At 47.8% G+C, this 12687-nt stretch overlaps 4 protein-coding genes across 4 annotated transcripts; 3 read left to right on the top strand and 1 right to left on the bottom strand.

The window, feature by feature from the left end:
* The first annotated feature begins 99 nt into the window (after nucleotides 1–99).
* Nucleotides 100–4417, top strand: E1B28_010043 (uncharacterized protein). The gene is made up of 18 exons (XM_043154985.1): nucleotides 100–383; nucleotides 437–643; nucleotides 697–780; nucleotides 833–947; nucleotides 1000–1537; nucleotides 1597–1677; nucleotides 1739–1839; nucleotides 1900–1998; nucleotides 2051–2202; nucleotides 2255–2464; nucleotides 2516–2701; nucleotides 2778–2983; nucleotides 3052–3187; nucleotides 3252–3439; nucleotides 3499–3592; nucleotides 3650–3931; nucleotides 3992–4161; nucleotides 4226–4417. The coding sequence occupies exons 1-18, from the start codon at nucleotides 288–290 to the stop codon at nucleotides 4311–4313; spliced, it is 3033 nt and encodes a 1010-aa protein (XP_043007446.1). The 5' UTR covers nucleotides 100–287; the 3' UTR covers nucleotides 4314–4417.
* Nucleotides 4418–6781, bottom strand: E1B28_010042 (uncharacterized protein). Its single transcript, XM_043154984.1, has 11 exons — nucleotides 6473–6781; nucleotides 6297–6418; nucleotides 6179–6247; nucleotides 6003–6115; nucleotides 5828–5947; nucleotides 5504–5768; nucleotides 5378–5440; nucleotides 5186–5325; nucleotides 5020–5131; nucleotides 4845–4963; nucleotides 4418–4794 (listed from the first exon to the last, which is right to left on the bottom strand). The coding sequence occupies exons 1-11, from the start codon at nucleotides 6523–6525 to the stop codon at nucleotides 4432–4434; spliced, it is 1539 nt and encodes a 512-aa protein (XP_043007445.1). The 5' UTR covers nucleotides 6526–6781; the 3' UTR covers nucleotides 4418–4431.
* Nucleotides 6782–7626: 845 nt separating this feature from the next.
* Nucleotides 7627–8993, top strand: E1B28_010041 (uncharacterized protein; the record flags this gene model as incomplete). Its single annotated transcript, XM_043154983.1, has 7 exons — nucleotides 7627–7666; nucleotides 7719–7837; nucleotides 7908–8067; nucleotides 8118–8231; nucleotides 8298–8436; nucleotides 8492–8660; nucleotides 8718–8993. 7 exons carry the CDS (start codon nucleotides 7627–7629, stop codon nucleotides 8991–8993), a joined length of 1017 nt encoding a protein of 338 aa, XP_043007444.1.
* Nucleotides 8994–9165: 172 nt separating this feature from the next.
* E1B28_010040 (uncharacterized protein) lies at nucleotides 9166–12467 on the top strand (the record flags this gene model as incomplete). Its single annotated transcript, XM_043154982.1, has 8 exons — nucleotides 9166–9358; nucleotides 9416–9535; nucleotides 9592–9743; nucleotides 9800–10849; nucleotides 10904–11086; nucleotides 11137–11335; nucleotides 11387–12084; nucleotides 12141–12467. 8 exons carry the CDS (start codon nucleotides 9166–9168, stop codon nucleotides 12465–12467), a joined length of 2922 nt encoding a protein of 973 aa, XP_043007443.1.
* Between the last annotated feature and the right edge of the window lie 220 nt (nucleotides 12468–12687).

Genomic DNA, 12687 nt, shown 5'->3' with positions numbered 1-12687 from the left:
AAGCAATGGCGTGCTATGGCGTGCTCAGTGCCACGTGACTTACCCGCCGGATCAGGTGGTGCAAACGCGTCAGCTACGCGTCTAGACCTGATACTCGATCCCGCTGCACAGACTAGACGGCATACAGTAAGACCAACGTATATCATAGAGGAAAGTGGCTGAGAACGGTCGCCATAGACTTTATAGACCCTCAGGCTCCTGGGAAAGCAAGTACCCTCAGTTTACACGTGATTCTACTCCGTCCCTACCTTCCGAGTCGATCCTCAGCTCGTACTCTTTCTTGAGAAATGCCACGGAAAGCTCGTATCCATTTTGTTTCTCTTCGGTCTTCCCTCGTCCATCTTCCCATATCGATTTACGGCCCTCTCCTTGAGCGAAGCATTGTGAGGACGTTTAGCATCCGTTTCATGGGCACATCACGATCTCATTATATCAGCGTCCTCAAACTCTAGCAGTCCACTTGGCATCCATACCTTCAGATCCAAAATCCCAGAAACATGATGCATTTGTCGGATGGACTGGAATGGCTGCCACATCTTCTCTTGCCCAATTCAACTCGTTGGATTCTGGAGAAAAAGGCTTGGAAACGATAGAAATTGATCCCCAGTTCGCTATGGGGTTGGGATTCTCTCAGGGAGATGTTGTACGTTCGCTATGCACATCCGGGGCGAAAAAAAGGCTCACATATTACCCAAGGTGGAAATAGGCCTGCTATACGACATGGCGAGTGCAAAGTCCGTAGGAACAGAACCGCTCACTTCCGATGATTGGGAAATCATAGTACGCTAAAATTGAGTCTCACAATGTTTCATTTTCCCCAACGATACTTCAGGAAATTCATGCATCACACGTTGAATCGACACTAATCTCACAAGTACGTGTCGCCAAAATCGGCCAAGAGATAGACATTTGGGTTTTAGGAAGGACAAGAGTTCGCCTGAAAGTCGGCACGTACGAGTTTCCTGCAGTACACCCCAATGGAGCTGATTGAGCTTTTAGTATCCCTTGATCCACAGCCCAAGAATAATGCCTTACTCTTGGGTACCAACACTGAAGTATCGATAGCGCCTAAGCCACATAAACGACAAACAAAAGCGGAATTCTCAGATCTGCATGCCCCAAATGGTGTGGGGCGAGAAACTAAAGAAAAAGCTGTGGAACTCCATCCCATCATCTTACGGGTTTTGCCTTCACGACTTGCCTCCACACCAAGTCCTCTTCACGATGGACCGGAAGTATTGGCCTTTATCTCGCCATTGACATTCTCAAAGCTATTTCCTTCTATCTCGGACGACGCACATCATAAACTCAAGTTCAAAAGATTGGTTCCGCCAAATGATCCCAATGGATCGTCTTCTGCCAACGATACTTCACAGACGGACCCATCGACGAAGGTGCTAAAACTGGGAGAGAAACTGTCCACCGAGAAATCTGCTGAAGTTGATACACTTTATATACGTCCAATGACTGGCGTCATAAGCGGACACATCATATTTCCAACCCTGCCGAAAGCCGTGGAAGATTGGGACCTCGTAAGGTTCGTTCCTGGTGCCCAGCGGTTACAGAAGTGAAGAGCTCACCACACGACCGTTCAAGGGTTACCACCGTTTCGGAAGAAGAAAAGTTTAACCCAAAGTACGGGAATGAGAGTGGTAAGGCGGAATCTTCGTCTTCACAGTCAGTCGCCCTTCTGTTGTGCTTTCGTGTTCTTCCTGCCCAACCTTTTATTGTCTATCAGGCCAAACTTTCTCGCAGGCGTTGATGATATCCTCGAGCGTTGTACGGATTTCTGTATGCGGACCATCGCCATACATGCGGGGAAACGATCCGTACGAGGTGGTAAGCACAATTGTTTCTTTCCTGTGTCAGGTATAGCTAATACAAGTATCAATATATCAGTCCCCTCGCTTCTGGTAACAGGCCGGACAGGCGTAGGCAAGACCTCTATTATTAAGAGTGTCGCCAAAGCTCTGCAGGAAAATCCAAAATCTTTGACTTGTATGAGCCATGGTTTCTCTTGTAACTAATCCTAAGTGCGGTTCCGCTTTAGATACATTGTATGTGGACGTTGCACCACTTGCAGAGAAGCCTGTCGCTACAGTGAAGAGTCTCTTCAAATACTGGTTCGACAAGGCGTTTTGGCACAAGCCGACAATCGTTGTTTTAGATAATTTACATGAATTGATCGGGACTGAATCAGAGGTAACTTCATTCATCGTTCACTTTGGGCGGTCACTGAACCGCTGCACATCAGCACACTGACTCGTTCCGAACGCGACATATAACCGAGCTTTTCCTCTCACTATTTTCCTCATCGCAACGGACGGCCGCACCGAACTGCAGAGGAATTGTCCTTTTAGCGACTGCTCCATCTGCTGCTGCTCTCCATCCGCTTATAAGCACAGCACATATCTTTGAAGAGGTAGTCAATGTGACTCCTCCAAATAAGGATGCGAGGCGTGACGTGGGTCGACAATATCTTCCTGTTTCACCTGTACGTCTAAATCATGTTTAGATTCTTTCAAGACTAGTACAGAACCACCTCAGTGCTGCAAAGGAACTTCAACAAGACACTGAATCGCCACTCAACTTCACATACCTGGCAACACAGACGGAGGGTTATTCCGCGACCGATCTGCAAGATCTCGTTTCCCGGGCGATTCATCAGGTGGTGATGAAGATGACTATGGAACAGAAGGAGGTGTTTTGATTTGACTCGTGTGATCATATAGATGGCTAACTGGTTTGGTTTTCCCCCCTATACCCTCCCTCTGAAGCCGGTTATCACCATGGCAGATTTTGAGGAAGCCAAAACCGGATTTGTACCGTTGTCACTACGGGATATCAAACTAGAAAAGTCGGACACCTCATGGAGCGATATTGGAGGCCTACAGGAGACGAGGAGGGTCTTACGAGAGACCTTGGAGTGGCCGACCAAATACGGCCCAATTTTTGCACAGTCGCCGTTGCGTTTGCGTTCTGGGTAGGTTTTTTGCCGTTTTATATCATCTATATGTATCAACCTCCCCCACTTTCGTGCTTCGTGAAAAGACTGCTTCTATATGGATATCCTGGATGCGGGAAGACGTTACTCGCGTCTGCAGTCGCGAAAGAATGTGGTTTGAACTTCATAGGCGTCAAAGGACCGGAAATCCTGAACAAGTATATCGGTGAGAGTGAAAAGACTGTATATATCCGTTCTACTTCATTCATTTGGAAAGCAAGTCGAAACTAAGCCAGTCGTTCTTTAGGTGCGAGACATATTCGAACGGGCCAGCTCAGCGAAGCCGTGTGTTTTATTTTTCGACGAGTTTGATTCAATCGCTCCGAAGAGAGGGCATGATAGTACGGGCGTGACCGATCGTGTCGTGAATCAGATGTTGACACAGATGGATGGTGCTGAAGGCTTAGAGGGCGTTTATGTTTTAGCTGCCACTAGGTATACTCTTTCCGTACTTTCTGAGAGAAATACCGGAACTGACGCTGTGTACTTTCCAGTCGTCCCGACCTCATCGATTCTGCGTTGCTTCGGCCAGGTCGACTTGATAAGTCGCTTTTATGCAATATGCCCGATTTTGAAGAACGAAAGGATGTGAGTGCGCTTGCGTAACGTGGTATATAGGAGAACTGACTTTTTTATGACCCTCAGATCCTCCAAGCGGTTAGTAGGAAAGTGAAAGTATCTTCCTCGATCGATTTTAGTGAAGTGGCCAAGGCCACAGAAGGGTTTTCTGGCGCCGACCTACAAGCCTTGATGTACAACGCACATTTAGAAGTTGTACACGCGTCGATTGCCGCGGTGTCTTTGGACGCGTCGTCCTCAACGAATCTTGACCAAGAAGAGCAACCAGTGGAATTCAGGGTTTTTGGTGGACCATCTGATGAGAAGAAATTAATGAGCAAAGCGGAGCTTTCAGCTTTGCAGCAACGAGTGCGTCGTCGATCCTAACAGAGTGCGGAAGAGTTCAGCTTGTAATGCGCAAACCTATAGCTACAACAGATCCAAAAATCTACCCAACCTCAGCAGATGCGGGCCGGAAAAGCAACGCTGAAAACTGCAACGACTGAAAAAAGGGAAATTACTCAAGAACACATCAATCGTGTATTGAAATCAACCCGCCCGTCCGTCTCTGCCGAGGAAAGGAGACGATTAGATCGAATGTCAGTGTCCTTGTCATGTTTTCGGGCTGTGCGAGTCGTTCTGACTGCGCTGATTACATTCCAGATATAGCGCCTTCATTGATGATCGTAGTGGAGGAATGCCAGTACCTCCGGAAGTGGGTGGTATCGGCAGTCGAGCTTCATTAGCGTAGACCATAGAGTACAACAGCAGGAAACGATCTATACACATATTTAGGACGCTTCAAGTTGTTATTTGTATACAAATCGTAGGATGCCTTTATATAAGATTATCTTTTTGTCGTATTTCTATTATGTCTCGCCAATCACTCCCTGTCGCCACGCTTCCAGCGTACGATTCGCCTCCTGCGTAATAGCATGGAAGGCTTGCTTCACATGTTCCTCCTCTGTATACCTCGAACCGACCGCAAAGCGAACGCAGAAAGTTCCATTTAGTTTGGTCTGTGTCAGGATAATGTCCTTGCGGGCATTGAGCCGACCGTAGAGAAGCTGATTGATCTCGTTGAGAGTTTCTTCGGGAATAGGTGGTTCGTCTGGCCTTTGCGGTTTGGGGAATAGTCTAAAGACAGTCAAAGAGAAGCTGGGCGGAACCACTATCTTGAGGATGGGGGAGGTTTCGATGAGCCGTGTGAATATTTTATTAAGATTGATAGTCTATAGAGGTTTGGATGAACCCAACACATCAACAGAATGGGCGAATATACCTTCCGTATATGAGCCTGGAACCCTTCTATTCCAAAGCCTCGTAGGATAAACCACAGTTTAACTGATCGATAACGACGACCAAGACCAAGATGCCAGTTCCTGTATTCGATGACAGTTCCTGCGTGTGAAGGGTTGAAGCTATGTAAGCCATCGCAAGCAGTCATAGTCGCCCACCTGCTTCACCTTGAGGTGTTCTCAAAAAGGGAGGTGTGATGTCGAGCGCCTCAGTAAGATATCTCCTGTCACGAACCCACATTGCGGAAGCGTCGAAGTTGGTGAGACCCCACTAGATTTCGAGGGGATGAGGCAGACATCGACGGAGGAGAGGACAAATGTCAACCTTGTGGAAGTTGGTACAGAAGGAGTCGGCGAACTCGTTTATTTCCTTCAAGTAGCACGTTTCTCTAAATTCCGGACAAACGAGTGCCATTCCAAGCCATGCTGAGTCGACATGAATCTTCAAGTCAGGGTAATCCTTGACTAGGATTGTATGATTGAGGTCAAAAGTCCCAAGTACCTGAGGTATACTCACCCACTTCTCCTATCGCAGGCAAGTCATCAATGGCGCCAGAAGAGGTTGTTCCGACAGTAGCAACTGGAAGGTCCCGTCGTCAAATTGAAAAATGAAGAAGCAGTTCCCTGAGATGATTGAACGTACCGAGAACGAAGGGCCGTTTCCCGACTGTCATATCCTCTTCGATAGCGGAACGCAAAGCATCGCCCTTCAACGCAAAGTTATCTTCAGACCTAACCTCGATCGCGCGGACTTGTAGACCCAAAATAATAGCAGCTTTCATTCCAAGTGAATGAGTCTGAGTGGAAACGTATATCACAAGCTCTTCGAGTTTGGACTCTGGGTGCTTATCCATATAGCTCTTGCGAGCTGCGACTATGGCAACCAAGGCCGCTTCGGATGCGGTATTCTGTGGAAGGAAGTTACTCATTCCACCCGAACATTGAGTCGAGACGAATCTGCTCTCACCTGCAGACAACCTCCACCAACGCCAGATGAGTTATAGAACACAGGGTCCAAACCAAACATTTGGGCGGCCCAGTCCATTACGACCACCTCTAGCTCTGTGCATGACGGACTAGCCGTCCACTAAGATCGATCAATACATCGGCGAATTGCAACTGCATGTAAATAAGAAACTGACGTTGAATCCCGGGTTGCTCGCGCTGCTTGCAAACAAATCGCCAATCAAACCTTCAAATGAGAATCCAGTAGGGAAATAAGCGAAGAACGACGGATGCTGCCATGGGGTATAGCCTTTAGGTGAAGGGAATATATCAGTGATAGAGGGAAGGGAGGATGATCGATGATCGTACATACCGGGGACAATAAGATTCTGGTAATCAGCTGCAATGAGCGCAAACTCTTCCCCTGTTTGCGGGGCAGATGCTACCTGCGATTGAATAAAACAGTAACAGTGTTTGGGAAGAGGTCTCACAGGGTAACAGCGGTCGTAGATATCCAGGTTCGACAGAGGAGACAACGGGTATCTTTGCGTCCTGTAATGCATAGTAATAATCGCAAATCTGATCAATGGCTTTGTAGGCTTCCTTTCTGAACCTGACACAGACTTTCAGTCAAAACCCTAGATTACTTATCGAGTCGCTCGCTCACTGTTCGATATCCATGGTCGTGGTTTGCGATCCAGATGTCAAGTCAATCTTCATTCAGCTTTCCGGGTGCCCATCATCACTTTCGGAACCACCGAAAATGCGTATGGACCGATGGACCGAGTCCGAACCCGATATAAACTCGACACCTGTCAAATCGATAATGATGGAAGAATTCGAGCATATGGCTATGACTCTTCGTAGTACAAGCCCGAGGTGAGGTGTCCCATTGTCGGCAGGGTAGAGACGAGTACCGTTGCCCAGCAGGGCCAGGTTAGCTTTTTCGTTTTGCACTTTCACTTGAGCATTGCCAGTGGGCAAAAAGCCCTTCAAATAAGGTTACGTCTACCCCGTGAGAATATCTCTGGGGACACTGTTTCGAACATTATGTCAATAATATGTAGCAGAGCAGCCTCTTGGTGACCTCACAAGGCCTCGTATACAGCTCTTGGGATCGTTTTGCAATGGTATTAGGCGAGGAAAACCTACGGAAGCACGTGCAGGTATTTTTGAACCTTTAACGTGACGTTTGGCCCTTACGAAAATCCTGGTTGTCGGAGCTCGGGAGAATCGGTGGCGTACTTCTCGGCCTGATCCGGTTAAAGCTTCCGCGTGAGACCGCGGCTCAAATAGACAAAATCTGAGCCTCAGAACAATAAATACAGCTATAAATGTACTATTTTTCGACAGAAAAGAGGGGAGGGCATGCCTTTGACACTCCGCCGGTACATCAGACTTCTAGACGCGAGGTTAACCTTATTGAACTTGAAGGGCGTTCGACCAATGCTCAAGTGAAAGTGAAAATGTAAAAGCTAACCTGGCCCTGCTGGGCAACGGTAGACGAGTAAGCAAATTAAGCCGGAACAGAAATGGGACGTTCGGGACGGGACAGAGGCAAGAGGCCTGACACGAGACAATCTCACCTTGCTAAGGCGATAAGCCGAAGCTCCAACGCCCACACAGCGTTGACCGATTCACCTCTGGGGAACACAACACATGACAGGTCGGAATAGAAGACGGAACGGACAACAACGTATATAGTACAGTACACGCTACATACATTAGGCGTATAAACGAGATTCAAAAAAAAAAAAAAAAAAAAAAAGAGTAAGCAAATTTTCGGGCGTACCCTGACGCGTCGACTCTTGTCTTGCAACCATGGACCCCAAACAGGTCTTGCGTGTCATCCAAGGCCTAAGTAAGTTATTTTCTTCAGATTGCGGTACTATTCCTATTTCTTTCTGTTCTAGCACGGATATATCCATGGCCTGTAACGTTTCTTCTGGCGGTCGGGTCATTGAGCATTGCAAAAATCGTATACCAGACGCTCTCAGTCATCCTTCAGACTTTTGTATTGCCAGGCACTAGTGTAAGTGTGAGCCTGGAGCTGTAGCACAACCATCCATCCGCTAATGTCGTTCCGTTCCGTTCTGCTATAGTTGAAACGCTTTGGGGCAAAAAAAGGAGCCTGGGCTGTTGTCACCGGTGCCACGAACGGCATTGGAAAAGAATTCGCGTTTCAGTTAGCCAAGTCCGGTTTCAATGTGTTTTTAGTTGCAAGAAACCCACAGTTACTCGAAAGCACGGCTAAGGATATCGGTATGGTTCCCATCTACGCGTCCCTCAAATTTCAACCAACGGGTTTGCAGCTACGAAGTATTCTGTATCGACCAACACATATTCGGTTGACTTTTCCCGATATGACCAAACCATTTACGATAAACTTGGTGCTGCTCTCGAAGGTTTGGACATTGGCGTACTCGGTACGTGCCCTGTACAGGTTCTCCCGCTCTCAGAAACCAGTCACTGATATTGCTCACATTTTGAAGTGAATAATGTCGGGAGATCGCACAATATGCCCGTTTATTTCGCTGAAACGCCCAAGGAAGAAATGAACGATATCGTGGCTATTAATATGAATGGCACCTTGCGCATGACATACGCCATTTTGCCGGGTATGATACAACGGTACGCGTCAAGCACACCTCGGGTGTACAAGAACCTCAACTTCTCTGAAACCTAGGAAACGTGGACTGATCCTGAACATTGGTTCTTTCGCGGGAGCAGTTCCATCTGCGATGCTAGCTACTTATTCTGGCACCAAGGCCTTCTTGAGCACGTTCACTGATGCACTTGCTGAAGAAGTTAAACAGCATAAGATCGTCGTGGAACACGTTAACACGTACTTCGTGGTAATTAATTTTTTTAAAACCCGTAAATCAAGAGCATAACACGACACATTTTCACAGGTTTCAAAGCTTTCGAAAATTCGCAAGGCGTCTGTTCTCGTTCCTCAGCCTGCTCCTTACGTTCGCTCCATCCTTTCCAAGATTGGACTTTCTTGTGGAGCAGCCTTCAGCGGTAGACCACACACATCAACACCATATTGGTCTCACGCGTTACTAAATTATGCGATGACCCTCCTCGGTGGCCCTAGCCAATGGATCAATTATACTCACAACTTACATAAAAGTATTCGTCGACGTGCATTACGAAAATTAGAGAGGGAAGGCAAGTCACTATAATGCAGTACTAGTACCAGATAGATCTGTTACAACACGTGTTGGACCAAATACAATGCCATTTCAGCGTGTTGTCTGTTACCACCAGTCCGACATAGATGAGATCAATTGCAACCTATCTTCATCTTCCTGACTTATTCCTTCATCTTTACCTCCACCATAATCTTGCCCGTCAATGAAAGGTTCACGCTCAAGAGTACCGTCGCCCACACCGACAGCGTTCTCAGGCATCTCAAACTATCGCACAGACTCATACCGCCCCGTTAAGGACAAGAACGCTCCTCCAGTTCCCCAAATCGATTATCGCAGCGTATCCAGAACACATTTCGAGGAGCTCAGCAAGTATCTAGCAGCTTATCTTGCCAGAGGTGTTGTCCTTTATCTCTCTTCACCCGAAAATCCCTGTAACCATTATGTCCTATTAGCTACCCCCAACTCAAGGTCGAGTGCCCGACAAAAGCTCACCCGCCTCACCATCCAACAGTTTCATGAACTTTCGACCGACGTATATGATGAACTGATCCGTAGAAAGAACGAAAAAGAAGGTGCGATGCCTCCATATGTCTATTGAATTCACGTTGATTCCCTCGTACGTTTGCAGTAATACCGTTCCTTCCCGTGCGAGAGGAGTTTCATCCAAAACGAAATCAAGCTCGACAGAAGCTCGCCACGCTTCCCACGTCCCGGTTCGAAGATTTGTCGAGTGACGTTTACTTCGAGCTGGCAAGACGTTATCCTGAGTTTAAGGAAGATGTGCGTTATAAGGTCGCTGCAACCATTGTTATACTCATTGATAACTACTCTCTCAGCCTCTACCGTCGGGAAATATCTCACCAGGCTCAGCGTACGATGATTATCCGTCCCCCGACTTTTCACCTGCCCCAGCTCGCATGACGAATTCCAGAACTTCAGGGCGAGCATCTGTAGACAGAGGAATGGATAGCGGTTATGGAGATAGCGTGTCTAGTCGACGGCCCTCGCAAGATCGACGTCGACCTAGTGAAGTTGATTATTCTGGACGACGGAGTGAGGACAACTATTCTGGTCGGCGGAGCGAGGATAGCTACTCAGGCCGCCCAAGTGCGGACAACTATCGAGGTCGTGTTAGCGAGGATAACTACCGTGGAAGAGCTAGCGAGGACGGTTATTCGCCGAACGTATCTTCACGACGAAAACCATCACAAGACACCACGCGAAGATCCGAAGATCGAGAACGACCACTGCGTGAAGATCATGGCAGAGGGAGGAAACCGAGTGTCTCGGCAAGTGAATCAACTGTGAACACTCCAAGCACTATGGCGACAAGTGGCATGATTATCCCAAACAAAAGTACTATGGAGGAAGAGTATATTGAAGTCCCTTACGGGAGAGACAGAGATATAAGGGAGAGCGGCAGCACAGCTACGACTACCGAGGACAGGGATCGAAGAGAGACCAGTCAAGAGCGTGGTTACGACAACGAACCAGATAGTGCAAGTGACTATCCGAGTCCGAGTCCCAGGAGCCCTTCTGGCGGTCTCAGTGGTCTCAGTGCTAGACTTCGGGGCGTTGAGGATGACGATGATATCGACGGTAAGAGTGGAGACGATTTCTTTGAGAGAGACAGAGCATCTGTGTCAAGAGCGTCGGATCGTTCGGTTACAGGCATCTCTAGTCGTCTAGCTTCGACTGGGCGTTCAGCCCCGATAGCTGATCATGAGAAGATTCGAAAGGATTACGAGCTCAAGATCGCAACAATGCAGACCCAGATCACAAATCTTCAACGAGACCTTAGTGAATCACAAGAAGGAGAAAAGACAGTGAAAGACAGTGAAACTCGAGTCAAGCAGATGGAGGAGGAACTTGACAACTTCCGCAAGGTAAGTCTGATGCTATTCTACATTCAATCGCGAATCCGATTGGAACACCTTTAGCGAGCCGAGGAACAGACGTCTGCGATGCGCAACCTTCAGAAGGAGCTCGATGACCTCAGGGAGATCAGACAGCTTGAGAAGGAGCGCGAAGCTCGACGGGCGCGGGAGGACGAAGAGGAGCTCCAAATTTTGCGCGATCGCATCGAGAAGCTTGAGGAAGAACGGTCGAGCCGCCCAGTAGAAGTGAGTGTCCTCATTCATGATTCCTTGTCTCTGACTGATATATGTTCTAGTCGGATGCGGAACTCATGGAAAAACTTCGCTCTGATATGCAGAACCTCATCACTGAACTTGGAGATTTATCACGTCGCAACGACGAGCTAACAACTGCCAATCACACGCAGCTCATTTCAATGCGCGATCTAGAACACCAAGTCAAGGAATATAAGCGGAAATATGAGCAAGCCAAAACGGAGCTACGCAGCGTCAAAGGTGCGTTATTGAAATCTTCTCTTCAATTGAGTTCTGACAATCGGCTTTCAGCCACTTCGCAACTCTTCACACAAGCACCGAAGATGGACAAGCTCGAGGATCAACTACCAGTTTCACCCGAAGGTGGCGTGCTAGATATTCACGTTACTGCCTTCGTCACTGCAGTCGATGCCCTACTGCTTGCGGGACGTTCAAATGCCCCGACTCGAGTTCTCACACCCATGAAATCCATCGTCAATGCCGTGACTTCCATCATCGATGATATTCGCACATTTGAACGGAGGCCTCAAAAATCAGAACTTGATTATAATGGCCTCCGATTCCTTCGTGAAAGAGCTGAAGCTACTCTTAGCAATCTCGTTGCGGCTGCCAAAACTCACGCCACCAGTGCGGGGATGTCTCCAGTGAGCTTATTGGATGCAGCCGCAAGTCATGTTGCCGCCACTATCACTGACATTGGCAAGACCATATTCATACGAAAGGCCACTAAGTCAGAGCAAGAGCATTTTACTCCCCACAGCCCGTCGCCTTCAGTTACGAATATATTTTCGCCTACCCTACGCTCTGTGGACGATATCTACTCAGCAAAGAGTGCTTCTGGTCGGTTTGTGGATGACTATACTCGACGTCCTCCGTCGGAAAATTCGAGCTCAGAACAAACGAACTCACCACCACCTATATTCGACCAGCCAACAACAGGAATGACGAGTGATGGTGATGCAGCTGAAGATAATTGGGCCGAGCTCAAGGTATGACCTAACCTCTTTCAGTTACGACAAAAAAAGTTTATTCGATATTCCAATAGCCATATCTCGAGGCACAGACCGAAAGTATCGTTTATGCTATCCAGAGCGTCCTTTCTGGTGTCCGCAGTCCCACCCCTTCTCCAACCTTGAACGAAAACGTAACGCAGATCATTACGATAGTCTCCAGCATAGTGGCTGTATGCAAGGACAACTTCCCCACCGCCACCATCCAACAAGGAAACGAAATTCTACGAGAGCTCAGTGAGCATGCCAACAAGCTGAGCGAGGTGCAGGCACTTCCGGAAGTGACGAAAGAGTCGCGACAGATTATGGCGAAGTCGAGCTTCGCGATTGCAAACGCAATGAAAGGCTTGATGAAGTTATGAACATTTCCTCAGACGCTCAATTAACTTCTACTCGTGTCCATCATGACTGTTGTCAAGTTTGCTCATCTTTCATTCCAACTGTTCATCTCTTATTCTCTTGCATTCCTTCGAAAGGTTACTTAGCACTGCAGTCCGGGTCCTGCTCGTTACCATCATCTCTGTAATACACATTTCCAGGAACATTCATACTAATACATATATGCCATTGCGCTTCAGTGGG

This window comes from Marasmius oreades, chromosome 6 (assembly GCF_018924745.1).
Source record: "Marasmius oreades isolate 03SP1 chromosome 6, whole genome shotgun sequence".
NCBI lineage: Eukaryota > Fungi > Basidiomycota > Agaricomycetes > Agaricales > Marasmiaceae > Marasmius > Marasmius oreades.
Note: the sequence above shows the minus strand (reverse complement) of the source record. Positions and strands in the feature narration are given on the sequence as shown.

Coding starts and splice junctions, on each gene's coding strand:
- E1B28_010043 (XM_043154985.1), top strand. CDS start 288: ATGCCACGGAAAGCTCGTATCCATTTTGTTTCTCTTCGGTCTTCCCTC. Junction 2,984..3,051: donor CCGTTGCGTTTGCGTTCTGG/GTAGGTTTTTTG, acceptor CTTCGTGAAAAG/ACTGCTTCTATATGGATATC. Junction 3,593..3,649: donor ATTTTGAAGAACGAAAGGAT/GTGAGTGCGCTT, acceptor TATGACCCTCAG/ATCCTCCAAGCGGTTAGTAG.
- E1B28_010042 (XM_043154984.1), bottom strand. CDS start 6,525: ATGAAGATTGACTTGACATCTGGATCGCAAACCACGACCATGGATATC. Junction 6,248..6,296: donor TCTACGACCGCTGTTACCCT/GTGAGACCTCTT, acceptor AATCGCAGGTAG/CATCTGCCCCGCAAACAGGG. Junction 5,441..5,503: donor GAAACGGCCCTTCGTTCTCG/GTACGTTCAATC, acceptor GGGACCTTCCAG/TTGCTACTGTCGGAACAACC.